General features: G+C 37.2%; 1 protein-coding gene and 1 long non-coding RNA gene across 4 annotated transcripts in view; one reads left to right on the plus strand and one right to left on the minus strand.

Annotated features, from left to right (window-relative positions):
• The window catches only part of LOC121736493 (forkhead box protein P1-B), a 75848-nt gene extending 58257 nt beyond the window's left edge, over positions 1–17591 (plus strand). The window contains exons 4-18 of one of the 3 annotated variants that reach the window (XM_042127715.1): positions 5006–5094; positions 7817–7919; positions 9077–9280; positions 9408–9519; positions 9645–9776; positions 9955–10063; positions 10225–10394; positions 10511–10588; positions 10832–10908; positions 11147–11248; positions 13717–13886; positions 15075–15150; positions 15242–15333; positions 15421–15569; positions 15771–17591. In XM_042127715.1, the coding sequence (XP_041983649.1) occupies positions 5006–5094; positions 7817–7919; positions 9077–9280; positions 9408–9519; positions 9645–9776; positions 9955–10063; positions 10225–10394; positions 10511–10588; positions 10832–10908; positions 11147–11248; positions 13717–13886; positions 15075–15150; positions 15242–15333; positions 15421–15569; positions 15771–15931 (1824 nt within the window). In that variant the 3' untranslated portion in view covers positions 15932–17591. Of the gene's footprint in view, positions 1–5005; positions 5095–7816; positions 7920–9076; positions 9281–9407; positions 9520–9644; positions 9777–9954; positions 10064–10224; positions 10395–10510; positions 10589–10831; positions 10909–11146; positions 11249–11493; positions 11637–13716; positions 13887–15074; positions 15151–15241; positions 15334–15420; positions 15570–15770 lie in introns of all 3 variants that reach the window. The other 2 variants (XM_042127717.1, XM_042127716.1) reach the window with 2 other exon arrangements.
• On the minus strand, positions 12646–17625 carry LOC121736494. The gene is made up of 3 exons (XR_006037029.1): positions 17576–17625; positions 13574–13579; positions 12646–12655 (listed from the first exon to the last, which is right to left on the minus strand). It is a non-coding gene; the product is annotated as an uncharacterized LOC121736494 (long non-coding RNA).
• Positions 17626–17816: the final 191 nt, after the last annotated feature.

The following is a 17816-nucleotide window of genomic DNA, read 5'->3' on the forward strand; positions in this document are numbered from 1 at the left end:
GTATTAGTGGCCGTAGATATTCAGGAAAAAAATTATAACTCTACTAGCATTATCCAGGGAGGAAACAGGGGACAACGTTTGTATGGAAAAAAGGACGGTGTGGACTCCTCTTAATGAACAGAAAAAGGCACAATGTGGACAAAGCTATTGCAGTTCAGTACAGTTTGGGTACTGTGTTAAAGATTTGCGATTTGACATTCTCCGAAAGGTACCCGACAGTCACGTATTTAAACTATTTACATACGTGCTCCATATAATAATATTATGTTATTGTTTACCGCATGTTCGTGAGCAGTATATCTGATATCTAGCCTTATCTTTCACTGTTTATATTTTGTATAAATTGTAATATGTTTATATTTATTCCTACTTGCTTCTGTTACTAGGAGTGCGAATTAAAAAATAGAGTCGAACCTTGTAGTAAAAATGTGAGTTACTTAATACTTAAGGTACAATTCAGACCGCAAAGCAACGCGCGGATGTACTTCTTTTGTACTGAAGTGACAGATTTCAATTGCGTGAGACGCTTGGTGAGACGTCTTGCAAATCTGTCAATTCAATACAAATTAAGAGGATACACCAGGGGCTAGAGAAATGAAAAAAAGTACGTGTAATATCTATAGCTGTCTCCCTTACCTCAAGCCTATACCGCAGAACGCGATAGAGACAACTGCAGAAAATCCAGAAAATCAACGATTCGTTGTCCCCTGATTCCTTCTCCAAAACTTAACCGATTTAAGTAATTTTTTCACTAAAGATTAAAAAAAAGCTAGAGCTGTGTTCCTATGTTTTGCTTTATTTTGTATAATCTAGCTAAATCTGTCTTCTGGACGTTTAAACACAGCTAAAATTCTGGCCATTTTTTGGGTTTTTGAACGTTCATATCTTATTTAATAATTCGTAGGGACATTGTATTAGTGGCCGTAGATATTCAGGAAAAAAATTATAACTCTACTAGCATTATCCAGGGAGGAAACAGGGGACAACGTTTGTATGGAAAAAAGGGCGGTGTGGACTCCTCTTAAGGTCGCGTTGCGGTCTGAATTGACCCTAAGCCTTCATTGAGTATAATATTACACTGACGATTCCCTGAAGTCTTGGAGTCTTAGCGCTAGTAGACTACGGACAGAATAATTTATCATCAACTTAGATACTAATCTTACTGCTTACAGTTGCTTACGAGTAAAGTTGTAACATTTAGGGCCTGTTTCACCACTTCCTGATAAGTGCCAGATAGGCCATCCGCTACTTAACTTTACAGATACGAGTATGGAGAATGTGTCAAATAAGTTGTGGATAGCCTATCCGGCACTTTATCAGGAAGTGGTGAAACAGGGCCTTAGTTAAAAAACAGTTTTGTAGAGATCATAGCTCAGTGTTCTTAACTTTCAAATTGAATATTTTGATGCATCTTGATCTGATTTCAGTATGGGCGTCTATAATACTTAGTACCCATTTGAATGACACATATTATAATAAACAATAAAGAAATGCAATAGCACATTCATTTAGTATTCGACGTTTCTTTGTAATTGAACCGTATTATAGAGCACTATTAAGTTAGAATAATATAGACTACTAATATATACTGTTATAGGTGTGTTAACTACTGTTTTATAACACTTGGTAAATTAAAAGAGTTAAAGTAATAATATGTATAATCGAGAGCTCCTTCATGTATCATTTGCCTAGCCCAGTTAGTGTGTAAACAGTGGACGGATAGAAAAATAACAGTATGACATAGTTTACATTGAGCACTTGTTGGTCCTATGTTGACTTAGCGACATCATAACACTGTGAGCTCATACGGCAAACATTGACCACAATATAACAATATAGAGTACACCTTCTTCATGCGAGAGTAGGAATGGAGGCGGCAGCAGCTTGAAACTTTAGGCGCGAGTCCGATGTTGTTGGACTCGCGAATGGTAAAAAGTCTTCAATTTGAAATAAAGGACTAAATAGTGATCAGCAGGGCTAAAATTGTCAAAACTGTCAAACTGACAAATGTCAAATCATTACAAAAATACAGAAATGAATTGCACGTGATAACAATATTAAATTGTGATGTCTTTACTAACACTTGTTTTTGTTTTAGGTAAATCAATTTGTAAATTATAATTCACGTAACTGTACCCTTGTTGCTTTACCAGACCTGCATTATACGAGTATGTAGAGCAAAGTCTTTCTAAACCACTCTGACATTGGCAACTCACGGAGCTAGCCATTAAAAAAGAAGAAGAAGAAATGAATTGCAAGCAGAGTTGTATTTTGCGATTTTAGAAAAATGAATCATATTATGATTCATATCATGATTCTTCAAAGCGACCATTTTAGCTCCGCAGTGATTACTGATTAACTAGATTTTAATCCTTGGACCGGGCGTGCTAGGCTCGCCAGATCGCATGTACATAGCGCGAATTCAGGATAAAAAATTAAAACATACGTTACGCGCATCAGAGTTACCTAACTGTATTCAACTTATACTGGGCATGATGTATGAAATTATGATTATACTACGGTCTACGAATTACTATACACTGTTTCTTATTTTACATTAGGGTTGAACAAACTGCGATAAAATATTAAAAAATAAAACTTTTCTCTAAGATGCAATGAGTTTAAAATTTATGCCTGGCCTAAAAAAATACTTAAAATTGGCGATACTTTGTAAAATTTACATCTTACGTTATAAAGTGATTATCATAATAAGTGTTTTAGTATTACGATTGCCAAATAGTGTATCTAAATTTACTTTAAGCAGTAAACTAACCCAATATTTTATTACCTAATTATACACTTAGTGTGTACTCTTAGTGCAAAATTTATTCAATATATTCTTTGCTGTTGTTAAGTGACAAGTGACAACCCTAACTAAAAGCACATAAGCGGCACTCGCCACTCGCCAGACGTAATAAAAATAAGTCAATAGTCAATATGTTAAATACTGAGTGTTGTTGACTTAACGCCCACTTGATACTGGCCGGTCAAAAATCTGACACGATTTTTACTGATTTCAGTACAATAACGCCGTTTGTGCACTACAAGGTTTACCATCTAGCACCGGCGCGGGCAGGCGCGGCGCGGGTGTCCCGACATGTCCCGATTTCTTACGTTTTGATATAGCAAATGTAAAAGTTATGAACGCCGGACATTAAAATTCTGTGTAGTGCACAAACGCCCTTATTAATAGTTTAGAACTGGAACGAGCTATACCAGTTGGGTAACCAATTAGTTTCGCTCGGGGTCCATTTTCGACCTTCGCGGCCCACACAAATTATAAAAAAAATATATAACAAAGGTAAATAAAAACCCATCAATGAGCAAAGTGTCAATTTTTGTTGCATGTTTGGAGTTAAATTGGTGCAAGTTATTGACATTAAGAGGATTCCACACCGCCATTTTTTCCATACAAACGTTGTCCCCTGTTTCCTCCCTGGATAATGCTAGTAGAGTTATAATTTTTTTCCTGAATATCTACGGCCACTAATACAATGTCCCTATGTTTTCTTTTTTTTCATAATTTAATTATTAAATAAGATATGAACGTTCAAAAACCCAAAAAAATGGCCAGATTTTCCACTGTGTTCAAACGTCCAGAAAACAGATTTGGATAGATTATACAAAAAAAGCAAAACATAGGAACACAGCTCAAGCCTTTTTTTAATCTTTAATGAAAAAAGTACTTAAATCGGTTAAGTTTTGGAGAAGGAATCAGGGGACAACGAATCGTTGATTTTCTGGATTTTCTGCAGTTGTCTCTATCGCGTTCTGCGGTATAGGCTTGAGGTAAGGGAGACAGCTATAGATATTACACGTACTTTTTTTTCATTTCTCTAGCCGCTGTGGTATCCTCTTAAATCCTGGAGATGTTCAGCAGTAAGTCGAGATCGAAATTTATATTTAAAGAAGTTCATCTTCGAACATGTTTGGTCCGCACACGATGGGTCGGCGCGGTCCGGATGCGGACCGCGGTCCGCCATTTGGTGACCCCTGCTTTACCATGTTACGTGTGACATTTAATTACGAATCTATTGAACAAGGAGGAGGTTATAAATATGTTCGTCTGAATGTTTTATTAGAATCAAGTCAGTAGTAGTAGGTGCACGGTCTCACAAAATGTGAAGTTCGTTGGTTCACATTTTGTTAAACCGTGCACCTTTGTATATTTTACACTAAGGGTGGGCTGCAGTCTGCACCAACTTACTTTAACTATAAGTAACTGTAACGTTAACTATAACTTTAACTACAATGCAAAATGTCAAATCTTTGACCAAAGTTAAAAATAGACGCCATCAAGACGCCATATTTAACCATAACCATAGAGCTCGACAAGGCTTTAAATGCACGTGGCGAAAAAAGGAACTAACGCTGTCATCAATCATCATACAAAAACGCCACTTTTGATAGTTCTCCTTTACCAGCAGCGCCCCGCCCACGTTCTTATAAAGCCTTGTCGGACCAGCAACGTCTTCTGTTAAAGTCTGTGGTCAAAGTTAAGGTTAAATTAGCCTTAACTATAACCATAACTTTGACCATAACTTTAACTTTAAGTTTTAACCACACCTCTGGTGCAACCCAACCTTAGACTGCTAAAATAATAATTTCCACTAGTTTTGTCTTTAGATTTTATATCGACTTATCGTCAAATTATTAATTTGAGGAAGGGACGTTTCCTTTGAAAACTTTATTGTCCATATTTGCTAAAATACTATAATAATAATACTTACTACACAGAAATACGTAAAATAAAAGAAAAATACGTATGATGATTGATGATACATCAACCGCTATTGCACTTTGATTTGTTTACTGTACCTTATGGGTTAATCAGAAGGATCTCCCAGTGACTAACCTACAAAGTTGTATAATATTTTAAGGATTGTAAAATCTAGTTATACAGTGACTCCAACGAAAATATAAAGCTGTGTACTATCGATGTGATTAAAGATCTGAAGTAATGTAATTGGTATCTTCATAACTAAGTCCACGTTTTTGTTCTCAGGGTCCCGAGCCGGCACTGAACACAAGCCCGGGTGGTGCAGCCAAGCCGCCGCCTCTTAACTCATTCGAACTGGACCGCTGTTTGGACAGGTAAGTCGTAAGCGAAACTGCACTATACGGCGGCGGTAGCAGCAGCGACGCGACACGACGCTAATAAATCTTCTATAGGGAGATCGCAGACGGCACACTTTTTGTGTGATCGAGTCTACGGCGCACATACAGTCTGGCATGGCCGCGCCATGCAGATTGCAGATTGCAGACTGTATCTGCACTCTGACTCGATCACACAAAAAGTGTGCCGTCTGCGATCTCCCTTACAAGTCGAGGCCCACGACTCCGTTGCGCCAAAATTAATTTATCGCGCGGGAAACTACATTTTCCGGGATAAAAAGTATTTTAATATGTTCCACCGAGACTCAAAATATTATACCAGATATTATATATAATACCAAATTTCAGCAAAATCGGTTCAGCGGTTTGTTCGTAAAAGACAGACAGATATACGCACTTTCGCATTTATAATATTATAGTAATATTCTTACTGTAAGAATAAAATAAAATAAATAAATAAAATATCTTTTTATTCAAAATGGGTATCATGATACACTTTTTGAAAGTCGAACGAAGAAACTACGTTGCCTACCACCTTATATAGATAATATGAAAGCACGTACTATGGGAAAGAAGTGTCGCGGGGGTCTACTGCAGAAAGTAACCCTTCAAATACTGTGCTGCCTGGGACAGGTTTTAATTTGTCCGTATTACCCAAAAACTATAATGTATTCTCGCAATGTAGGCGGCTAAATCCAGAACAGCTAAGAAATTATCAGATCTGTGCGTCTAGGACCAGCCGTGTGCGGGTTCCTTACGATATTTTAACATGACTGGCAGACGTAAGAAAGTTATGGAAAATACGTGTTTATTAATGAGTACATAGATATAGAGTCACTTTAAACCTGACCTTATACCACATGTCTCCTCTAGACTGTATTTCACTTGTTTCAATATCATTTGGTTATGGTATACTTTTTCCTCAAAGGCTGATTTTATGACGCAGTGCTTTTACTAACGTCATACAAACACTCACTTTCAATATGTCACTGAGAGTCGAAACGAACTTGTGTCTAAGTTGGAGAATTCATTGGAGAAGGTCTCTGAATGGGGTAGACGTAACTTAGTCCAATTCAACTCCGCCAAGACACAAGTCTGCGCGTTCACCACTAAAAAGTCACCAATGGTCGTTTATCCTCGTTTCGAGGGCACATCTTTAACCATCTCCCCTAGCATTGAGATACTTGGCGTCAACATATCGAGCGAAGTCCAGTTCCGATATCATCTTGAGGGTAAGGCCAAATTAGCCTCGAAGAAGCTCGAAGAAGCAACTCTACAAGGCGCAGGTTCGGCCTCATATGGAATATTGTTCTCATCTCTGGGCAGGGGCGCCAAAATACCAACTGCTCCCTCTGGATCGTATCCAACGAAGGGCTGCTCGAATTGTTGACTGCCATAGTGTTTCAAACAGCTTGGACCCCCTGGAATTACGCCGAGATGTTGCTTCACTCTGCATCCTCTATCGGTTGTATCACGGGGAGTGCTCTGAGGAATTGTTCGGAATCATACCACCTGCAACTTTTCGCTATCGTCCCACGCGAAAAACATACCATCCTCATCACCTTGATGAGTGGCAGTCTTCCACAGTGCGTTTTTCGCGTAACTTTCTGCCGCGCACTGTAAAACTCTGGAATGAACTGTCACCAGCAGTATTTCCGGACCGATACGACCTGCAAACCTTTAAGAAAAGAGCGTATACCCTCTTAAAAGGCCGGCAACGCACCTGCAGCTCTTCTGATGTTGCGAGTGTCCATGGGCGACGGTAGTTGCTTACCATCAGGTGACCCGTTTGCTCGTTTGCCCCCTTATTTAATAAAAAAAAAAAATACCTAGTTCAGCTTTCTTAGGATATGCCCCAGAAGAAGAGTTACTCGGTTGGATTATAGTAGCTCTGTAATATATTTTTCAGGACCTTTATATCGACGATGTAAAAGGTTATCTGATATCTAATGGGACGTTCAGATTCAGCTACAGCCGCTGTTCCTCGCGACTTCTGCGGCAGTAACGACGCTAGTGAACGTATACACTCAGCCCTCTACATTACACATACTCTGCCGCATCGGCCAGCTGCTGCAGTGGCAGCGCTAGTATTTACATTCTCGCGCTGCTCACTTTTCTGCCCGACCGCGACAGGGCTAAATCTAAACGACCCATTAAGTCCAAACCGTCAGTATTTTCGTCACTCTTTGACTCACGCTCACTGTAAATTGTAATCCAACTATATTTTAAATGGAGACTTTTATTTGATTAATGTCTTTATGCTGACGTTCTTAATTAACGACGCCTGCAAGTGACGATCACTCGTAGTTTTACTTCGAGGTTGAAACAGGTGAATTTGTTATAATAACTAAAATCTAAACAGTCCAATGAGTCTTCTTACTATAAAATGTAATAAGTTACAAGTACTGAGTCGATTAACATTAATTGCTTGTACTGATAGCGAGAAGTTAATCTGATCGCACATTTGTCAGCACCGTACGCGCCGTACACGTCGAACGCACCGCATAGTTCACGAAATGCACTTCTCATCATTTCATCCAAAAATCTAGATGTCAAAAATATAATCAATTGGTAGATTGGACATAACGCATCGCAAACGCCATGAAACTTAGCGACGCGTTATTTCAAATTACATACATTTTTTATATCTAACTTCATTCGACAAAGCACTCAGAGGTCATAAATGTGTGTTTTTCTGCAGAGACGAGTCCGGCAGGTGGGGCGAAGCGGCGCGGCGGCGCCGACGCAGCTCCCCACCGAGACGATCGCCACCACGCGAAAATGAACCACTCTCTCTTGCCAGGGTGAGTAATATAGAGTTGTGAATTCCATATGCAAGAACAGCAAGTGTCACACTTGCTGTTCTTGCCATGATTTTTTTTTATATCTATGGAATTTAGAACTTTCCAGAGATATTCAAGATGCAGCTAAACCGCAGAAAGAAGTAGATAGATGTCTATACAGTATTTTTGATAAAAAAGAGGAGATAAAAGATTGAGGTGATAAGCGATAGCCGCCGCCCATAGACACTCATTCACGCTGTCACGACTTGTTCTTAATCAATCGAAACTTAGGTCTCCGTTTACCTCACCCCATTGATATTGTCTCACCCACTGAAACAGAAAATTAAAATTGTTTTTCATTGGTTTTCTGTCAGGTCGTGACATGCCGGATGCCGGACGTTCTCAAAGAGGCTTTTGATAATATGTTTGTCTACAACGGCATGTTATGGATGCTTTTCAAGAAAACAGTCCCATAAAGATTTCCTTAGAATTATGTTCATAGTAACCATTCGTTTATGCCGTTATCGATTACAAATACCATCGCGTTAAAAGCAAATAAATTTATTGAAGCTATAAAATGACGATGAATGTAGAACCAATTTGCTATTTTCCGAACCAAACAGCAATTAATTCTGCTTATCTGACCAATTTTATCAGTTAATAAGTCTAGACAAATAACCAAGCAAATAGTAGAATGTACACAAACGAACATAGCTTAACCAACATTAGAAACGTTTGTTTTAGTTATTAATGTGGGTATACATAATGGAAATATAGTTCGTATATTGTGATTACTTGCGATCCGGTAGATTATAGGTGCTTATCTTTCACATTCTCTTTTAATTTATTCATAGGATTATTATTTTATTTCTTCTATTACATTCTGTTACCTACGTTTACTTTGCTATCACATTAATCTTCACTACGTCAGTCCGTAAGGCTGCGTTTCCACCAGATATGTGTTGCGAGGGATGTGATTTTGAGAACCAATTGAATCGCTTCATTGACATGACCTCGCTTAGCACGACTATGCTATTGGATCTTAAAACCACATCCCTCGCAACAAATCTCTGGTGGAAACGCAGCCATAAAATACACTTTTTCATACTTTTTTCAAACATTTTTTAAATCAATCAATTGCTAACTTCATCAATCAGTTAATCAACGATTGATTTTAGGCGTCGGCACCAACATCCCCATCGGCTGGGTCACCACAATCCAGCCCAGCCCCGGTTTCCCCAGCTGGCAGTAGCACCACACCCAGGTCGCCACTACCGCTGGTAGCTCCCGACCTCCTGGCGATGCAGCTGCTCGACCAGCACTCCCAATTGCAGGCGTTGATGAAACAGCGGTTATTCCACCAGCATCAGATGCAGAAACAGGTATTGTTCATTTATACATCTACATTTATAGGAGCCGATTTCGACCCTGTCAAAACAGTTCTATAGTGAAGTACAAAATCACAGAGGCTTAACACAGTTTCATTATAAATTGTTTTCAATTTTAAAGCACATGTCTTCGGAGGCGGCTAAGCGGCAGTTGGAGCAGTCAAGACTTCAGGAGCAAATCAATCTCAACCTGCTCTCACAGTCTCATCTACAGCCTCCAGATAGCTCACCAGGTAAACTACTATACCAAAGTCTAACTGAACCGTCAACCTTTTCAATCTTATGCGGAACAAAGTGCAGATACCGTGTATTTAGTAGGTTCCAGCAATTTTAGTGTAATTGTTTGTTTTTCATACAGGATCTCTCCAGCAACAGTTGGGAGCTCAACAGCAGCAGCTCGTGCAGCAACTGCAGGCGGTGCAGCGACAGTACCTCATGCACGGACCACTCTCTGTGCCACCTAACGCTCCACCAGGTACGGCAATTAATGGTAATTCTTGTATTTATTCAATACTTGGTGTATTTGTAGATGGTTCTTTATACTATAGCCATGTTTTTAGGGAAATCATAACTGTGGTATATTATGATAGTATAAAGATCATCCGAAATCATCCAAATTGTAAATTCTTTGTGGCTTTTTATTTCATGACGCAACTTCTTCTTCCTAGGTTTGATGCTATGGGGCAATGAGTTGGAGGAGCATCCCCTGTTTGGTCGCGGTGTCTGCAAATGGCCCGGCTGTGATGCATTGGTTGAAGATTTTCAAGCATTCCTCAAGTAATTTTTACTACTTGTCTCTAAAACTTACTACTTGTCTGTTTTTGCCTAAAGCCGAAATCTTTAGACGCTTGCAATTGCATTTGTAATAACGGTAACCATTGACAATTCATCTGTAAAGTGCAATCATTGTCTTCATCATATCTTTAACCATTTCTCAGGCACCTGGAAGGCGCTCACACTCTCGACGACAGATCGGCAGCTCAGGCTCGTGTCCAGATGCAGGTGGTGGCTCAACTGGAACTGCAGCTGCGGCGGGAGCGCGACCGCCTGGCCGCCATGATGCGTCACTTGCATGCTGCTAGAGACCACCATCACAAGCATAACCATGGTAAGTCTTCATCCTTGCTGTGTTTTTGTCTATTTTCTGTATAGTTATGAAATTTTTAGTTTTTTAATTATTTTCTTTTCAATCTTTAGTTTTATGTTTAATTGATATTTTTACAGGTACTGCCAGCGAAGGTGCCTCACCTGGCCCAGTGAGACGTCGTGTTTCTGACAAGTCTGGCGTCGCCATTGCTGGTGGTAAGTTCTCCATAACTTATTTTGTATGAAATTTTTTTGGACTCTCATGAAAAATTACCACTTTCACAATCCATATTACATCCCTCGTATTTTCTCAAAGGTCTTCCGTATATGCTCGAAAGAGCTGGATTAGATGTTCAACAAGGTAACTGTAGATTCTAATGTAATATGACGTATCCTTCTCCTTGCAGTTGTTGGTTAAATAAATCTTGCAGGACCTAACATAATTTTATCGACTTACAGAAATCCAACGCAACCGCGAGTTCTACAAGAGCGCGGATGTTCGGCCTCCATTTACCTACGCCTCTTTGATCCGACAGGTCAGTTCATAGTTTACTCTCTTATCATGCTCCTTTAATACCTTTAAACTCTTCCCACCCTGAACCCCTTAGTCTTCTCACAAAATCTCTTCTAAGCATAGCTTTTAATAAATTGTGAACAATATTTCCATCCACCACAAATCCGTAGTATTTTAGGGATGACAGAATTTTATGCTTAATTTTTATCAGCTTTTGCAAATTAAATATCACCATAATGAAGATTGTCCTATTATTTTAGGCCATCATTGAATCTCCTGACAAGCAGCTCACACTGAACGAGATCTACAACTGGTTCCAAAGCACCTTCTGCTACTTCCGACGAAATGCTGCGACGTGGAAGGTATATTTCGCACCCATTTATCTCTTACATAGTAAATTAAACTGTGAAATAATAATTCCACTTTACATTCAGCCATTGATGTAAAACTGGAGTAAGGTAACCAAATGTTGGCTTTTTATACTTTTTTGTTAAAAAAGATGGGGTAATTCTACCACATTAGTTAATTTAGCTTTAGTGGTAGGTTTGGGGTAATTTGTACCCCATAGTGTTGATTAGGGCATATAACAAGTGACAAGTACAAACAGAATGCGGTGCGCCACAACCTGTCGCTGCACAAGTGCTTCATGCGGGTTGAGAATGTGAAGGGGGCCGTTTGGACCGTGGACGAGGTGGAGTTCTACAAGCGGCGGCCCCAACGCGCCGCGCACGCGCCCCCGCCACTAGCCGGGTACGGCCTGCTGCGATCCAGGCCGCTTCTAATACTCCACTCAATACTCCACTCGATATTCCACTCAATACACACCAATACTCTCCTACACTTACACTTTCAATAATTTAAGCACCTGTAACTTCATATAAACACCTTTCATACGCCACACCAGACTTCTTAAAATACTCTACTCAAATGCCACCAATGCTCTACTTATCACCGCAAAATAAAGGCGAATAAGCACAAAACACCAGGCTGCTTCTAATACTCCACTCAATACACACCAGTCACCAACACGCTACTATACTTACACTATCAACATAAGAACCTGTAATTTCATATTTAAAACACCTTTCATAAGCCACACTAGACTGCTTCAAACACTTTACTCAACGACCTTACTAAAACTTATTAAAGCAAAACAAAGGCGAATAAGCACTAAACACCAGGCTGCTTCTAATACTCCACTCAATACACACCAATATTCTACTCAAGATACACCATACACTATTCAAATTGATTTTGATAAACCATGGACGCATGATCATAAAATATAAAATACCTATAATTCTACTGATGCCGCAATCCAGGCTACACCTAATACTCTACTCAATACAGACAAATGCTCTTATCCATAGCACCGACAGTATCATTAACACTTACGCCAATACACCAGACTTCTTAAAATTCTCTACTCAAATGCGATGCCACCAATTCTCTATCCAAGCTACACCTACACGACCGATGTAAGCATCTTACTAAAAAAGCAATTATAAAAGCAAAATAAAGGCGAATAAGCACAAAACACCTGCTTCCAATACTCTGCTCAAATGTCACCAATACCTTACTCAAGCTACACTTACACTATGGATATCTGCACCTCGACTATCATAAACACGTTAACCACCTACCAAGTCGGTTCTCATCTTATACCTCTACTCATATTGCACAAAAACTCTACTCAAGCTAAAGTCGTTTCGTAAACCAACTATAAAAGACTGCTCTAATACTCTGCTCAAATATTATCTATTACTCTACTCAAGCTACACACTATTAAGTATACTAACAATACTGATGACACTGCAATCCAGGTCAAATTCTAATAACTCTAATGAACCCTAATCAAAAGTACACTAGCGACACAACTGCAAAAATTTTAGCACCGCATGACATTATTAAAACCTCACAACTTAGAGCCTTAAAATTTTCACATAAAAAGGTACACAGAAAATCATTTTACGAATGTGCAATATACGAGTGAACTGGATTAAGAATACTTGAATTAATTTATTCGCCAATTGTAGTGATAAAGTAGCAATCTAAGTGAATCCAAAATCACTTTAAATTATATATAAAAAATTCACACTGAAACATTTCAAACCATAATTTAAAAACAATAACTCAATAAAGGCATACTGAAACAAGGAAGACATGTTACAATAATTCAAGAACAGTGAATTAAATATTAATACAAAATCACGGTCTGTGACAAAATGAAGATAGTCAATTGTCACAAACATTAGTATTTAGTAATAAACATTTTTTACTGTCAAAGGTCTGACTACAATAAATACAATCCTAATAAGTATTAACACATCACAAAGACACACTTTACATATTAATCTTTTTTCTAATCATTTTCTCTCTAATTTGGTTAAGTGTATTAACTCCTACTGTAAAAATACATTTTTATATTTCAGATATAACAACTATTTGTGTAGTCGATTTTAATGGATTGTGAATAATGTTGCAACCGATGGCTATGAAAATTTCCGTTGCAACATTACCTATGAGTTTTTGTATTTTATGGTATTTAGGTTTCATTATATGTGTGTGTTCGTGGATTTTAACGCAAGGATCAATAAGACTTTCTCGCTTGCCTTTTAACCTGGCTCCCTTCGTTTCCTCCCCTCGGGTACAACACAGATCCTGCATGCCATGGTCTACTCTTCCACGACGATCTTAATGTGCTCCTATCATTTTTATCACTGTTACGTAACATAACTCCTCGTTTAAAAGCGATACGGGCACATTGTAAGCAATGGAATCTAGCGGAGTATTCGATTTTTTGAATTTGCTAAAAAGAGATGAATTATAGAATGCGATCCGGACGAACCTGTCGCTCCACAAATGTTTCGTGCGCTACGAGGACGACTTCGGCTCGTTCTGGATGGTGGACGACGCCGAATTTGTGAAAAGACGACATCTGAGTCGAGGGAGGCCGAGAAAGTATGAGCCATCGCCCGGGACCAACGCAGCCCCCCAACAGTAAGGGCGCAGCCGCACTCCAAGCGACCGTCCAACGAAACTATACGCAAAAATTTTATGAATCAGCATCATAATATCTTGATCTTTGCCGAATGCTGAATAATTTTAAACTTTGTATATTTAACTTTCTTGTCATACTTTGTATATTTCTCGAATTCTCTTGTAATCGTTGGGCGATCGTGTCCAAAGCATTTGTATGTTTTAGTAGCGACTGACAGTTATCAAGGATGAGATAACTTTCGGTTTCACATTAGATCGATGTGATCATTTTGTAAAGTGTATCACTCAGTGTAAAATTAGATTGAACCAAAATGGTATGTTTTTGGTTGTAAACAATCATTTTCATAACAAAGAAATAGATTCATTGTGTGTGTTTATTTTTTGATTGTAAAAATCATTAACACATCGTCTACAAAAAATAAACATATCACTTGTTAGAAAAAATATTATCGCAAAGTCATAAGTATTTTGTTTTTGCAAATGTATTAACCGTTGTATTTTAATAACTATCTACTTGATTTGAAGCTTTAACTGATATGTTGCGAATATGTTATAGATATTTTTATTTGTATTTGGTACAAGACATAATCTAAATCGAATACAATTGTTTATGAGATACGAACTGCATGATTTGCACTTTATATCGTTAGGAAGGATCGTCGTTGGATATCCAAGTAAGATTGTTTTTTGGAATCCCATTTACTACTCGCATGATTCCTTTTACAATTTCAAATGTTTTGGTAAGTGTTTCTGCATGAAGCTTAGCATTCGCATTTTCATCGCATGCTAGATAAACTTTTATCTATTTTAACATTTTATACGCTTGCTTTTTTATCTTTTTTATTCTATTTATCTTTTCACTTTTACATACATACATACCCACAATCACAACAATATATACGAACACAACCTAATTGGACTTCATTCAAAATTGTACACTTCACTTTTCCTACACTTACACTATGAACGTCATAAATGTTTAGAAGAGGTTTGAGATGGCAGACAGGGTATGAATTTATACATTTTTATTTTAACGTAGTAAAATATATTTATTTAATCGAAGCCTAATTTTCGAAATTGAAAATAACTTATTTAAAATTTGTTTCTTTTTTTCACCAATATTATTTGTTTCACCATATTATTCATATGTTAGTTTGCAGTGAACTATAATTAAACGTATTTCTACAGATTCATGGGAGCTCAAAGTCCTCCAATGATGACAAGTCCTCATGGATACAGCGAAGCGTTAAAGAGAAATCTGCAGGTAAGAGCAATCTCTTTAAAAAATTGCAACTTAAAAATTGCTCAAATTTATCATTTGCTATCATAACGTGGTAAATAATTTAATTTTACAGGGCATGATGGAGGACTGCAATCTCTCTTATATTTCTGGCGACGACCATATGATGCAGACTGATGATTACGCATCATCACACGAAGAATACAGGTAATTATTCATATCTGAACCTTATAAAATTGTTGTAAATTACTTTAACACTTGTCAGAAAAATATTCGTAAACTTTTTGTTTTTAGTCGTCCACCAATCATGAATGGTTATGGAAACAGCAGCTCGTCCCACGATGTCAAAGCTGAAGATCTGAGTGCAAATGAAGTTCAAGATATCAAACCAAACTTATACAATCTGAAGAATGAAATGCAAGCTTCTGATTACTCCAACAAAGGTACTTATGTAAAACTTGCCCAAATAATTATTTTGTATCAGAAAGAGTTTTCGTATTTCTAATTTCATAAATCTATTCGTATCGATAACTTATAATCTGAAATTATTGACATCAATAGGTTCATTAAAGTTAAAAATGAATAACTTCGTAAAATACCATTAGCTAGTAGAAATCATTTTGAGATATAATACAAATTTTCAGATTACCCGAATTCCAACAAGGAATCGTCCAGCCACCGGCCCAGTGAAACAAGTCACTACAATGAATACAACCGCGAGGACAGATACCGCGCGTCCATGTCCCACAATATCAAAGATGAGGCTGAAAACCTTTCGCTTAACGAGCAGAGATCTGACAAATAAACCAATTGGACAGAGCATCCAAAAAAGAGGCTGAATACACTTCTAAATTCTTTTCGGAGGCTTGTTCTTCCATTGAAGATACCAATAATTTCAACATTGTAACAGCATTTATTTTAAAGAATGCTAATTTTAAGCGAAGTGACCATAGACGTGTTTCAGTCTGTGACTTTGTGTATAGCAATAAAGTGATTTGTGGAAACGAATTTCTTGTGGAATCAGTAGACTAGATTTAGGTCTAATATCACAGTATATAATACAATATTAATATTTACGGGTTTAGCTCTACTTCATGTTATTAGGACGTTTATGTGTTCACTGTTGGAATTTTGTATCGCGAGTTAGGTAACCAAATATTTTTTGTTTATTTTTGCCCGGTTTTATCGGGATTCAAGTATTATAGGTTAAATTTGTTTCTAAGGACATTCTCTAGGTTATAAGTACTAGACTTAGATGAGAGATCAGCATAAACCTTAAAAGGTCCATATCAATATTTAAAATATTATATAATACATGTATAAGAACAATAAGTAGACGTATTGAATATGAATGATTCGATTTGCTTCATGATTTGCGCCTAGCGTTTTAGTTGGAGTGTTTCCTTGAACTCGCTACTTATCAACATTTATGTAATGTGATCTCAATATTTTTTCCACAATTAATTTGCGCATGATTTTACTTCCTCTCTAAATACTTTTTTTAGTACTTGTTTAAATGTTTTTCTGATTTAAATATAATATATTGGAGAATTTCTGTATAATTTTGATTGCTGGACTACAATGATTAAAGTATGTCTAGAAAATCACATATTTTAATTTATGTCACGCTATCGGATTCTTTTGTGGTTTCTGTAATGTCATTTAATTTTCGATGATTAAAATATAATTTAATTTTGTCAAATCTGATTTAGATTGGCCATTAAATTCATTTTGATTTGGGGGGTAGTTGTAAAATAATGCATTTCGTTTTTAGGTTACATAAAACATTGAGTTTGTAGGAATTGATCGATGATCTGAAAGATGTTTAATAGTAGTTTAGCGTGCCATAGGACATGGTATTTGTGATTCTGTGGAATTGTTTTTTAGGTGTAAATATTCGTTTATCGAGCGATGTAAATTGTTTAAGAAATTTAAATCCTAGCCATAAGCGTTTACTTATAAATATTGCATATTAAATCGTTCATGTTGTAGAAAATTTAGAATTAAATATTATAGTAGTAGTAAAATTTTCACTGTATTTCGACGATTTTGTGATTATTTGAAGTTTTTTTATTGGTACACTTAGTGACGAAAGTGTTCATAATAATTATTAAATTTTTATTCTTGTCCTTGTTAAAGTATGGAACAATATTTTCCGACATTATTTGACATTTTTTTTTTGTTGTTAACATAATTTGATTTGCGTAACCATCAAACAGTCGTCACTATAATAACTTATACCAATTTATTCCATAACTAAGGGTGGAAATAATCATATCACAGTTATTATGTACTTATAGAAATAAATAGTACTAATCGACTTTCAAATTTGCATTTAACTTTTAGAATTACGTACTTTCATAATGAAAGTTTTTAGCTGGAGACACAATGTAAAACAAGATCTGATACGCGTTTTAAAGTGAAATCAAACGTTTACGCATGTCGCGACCTACCGGCCTAAGATGCGCAAACGAGAAAATCTCGAGATATCTCACTCTCATTATATTGTCGATAATAACATAATGTCAAAATCATTTTTTGACATTATGTCGCTAGATTTTGACGACAGATCTACACGAGAAAAATGTATGTCATGTTAGGGTCAATAGATATGAAGAGAAAAGCCATCAAACATCGAGAATACGTGTAGACAAAATTTTCTCGTTGGCGTATGCTAGAGGGGCTGGCCT

Source organism: Aricia agestis, chromosome 19 (genome assembly GCF_905147365.1).
Source record: "Aricia agestis chromosome 19, ilAriAges1.1, whole genome shotgun sequence".
NCBI classification, from domain to species: domain Eukaryota; kingdom Metazoa; phylum Arthropoda; class Insecta; order Lepidoptera; family Lycaenidae; genus Aricia; species Aricia agestis.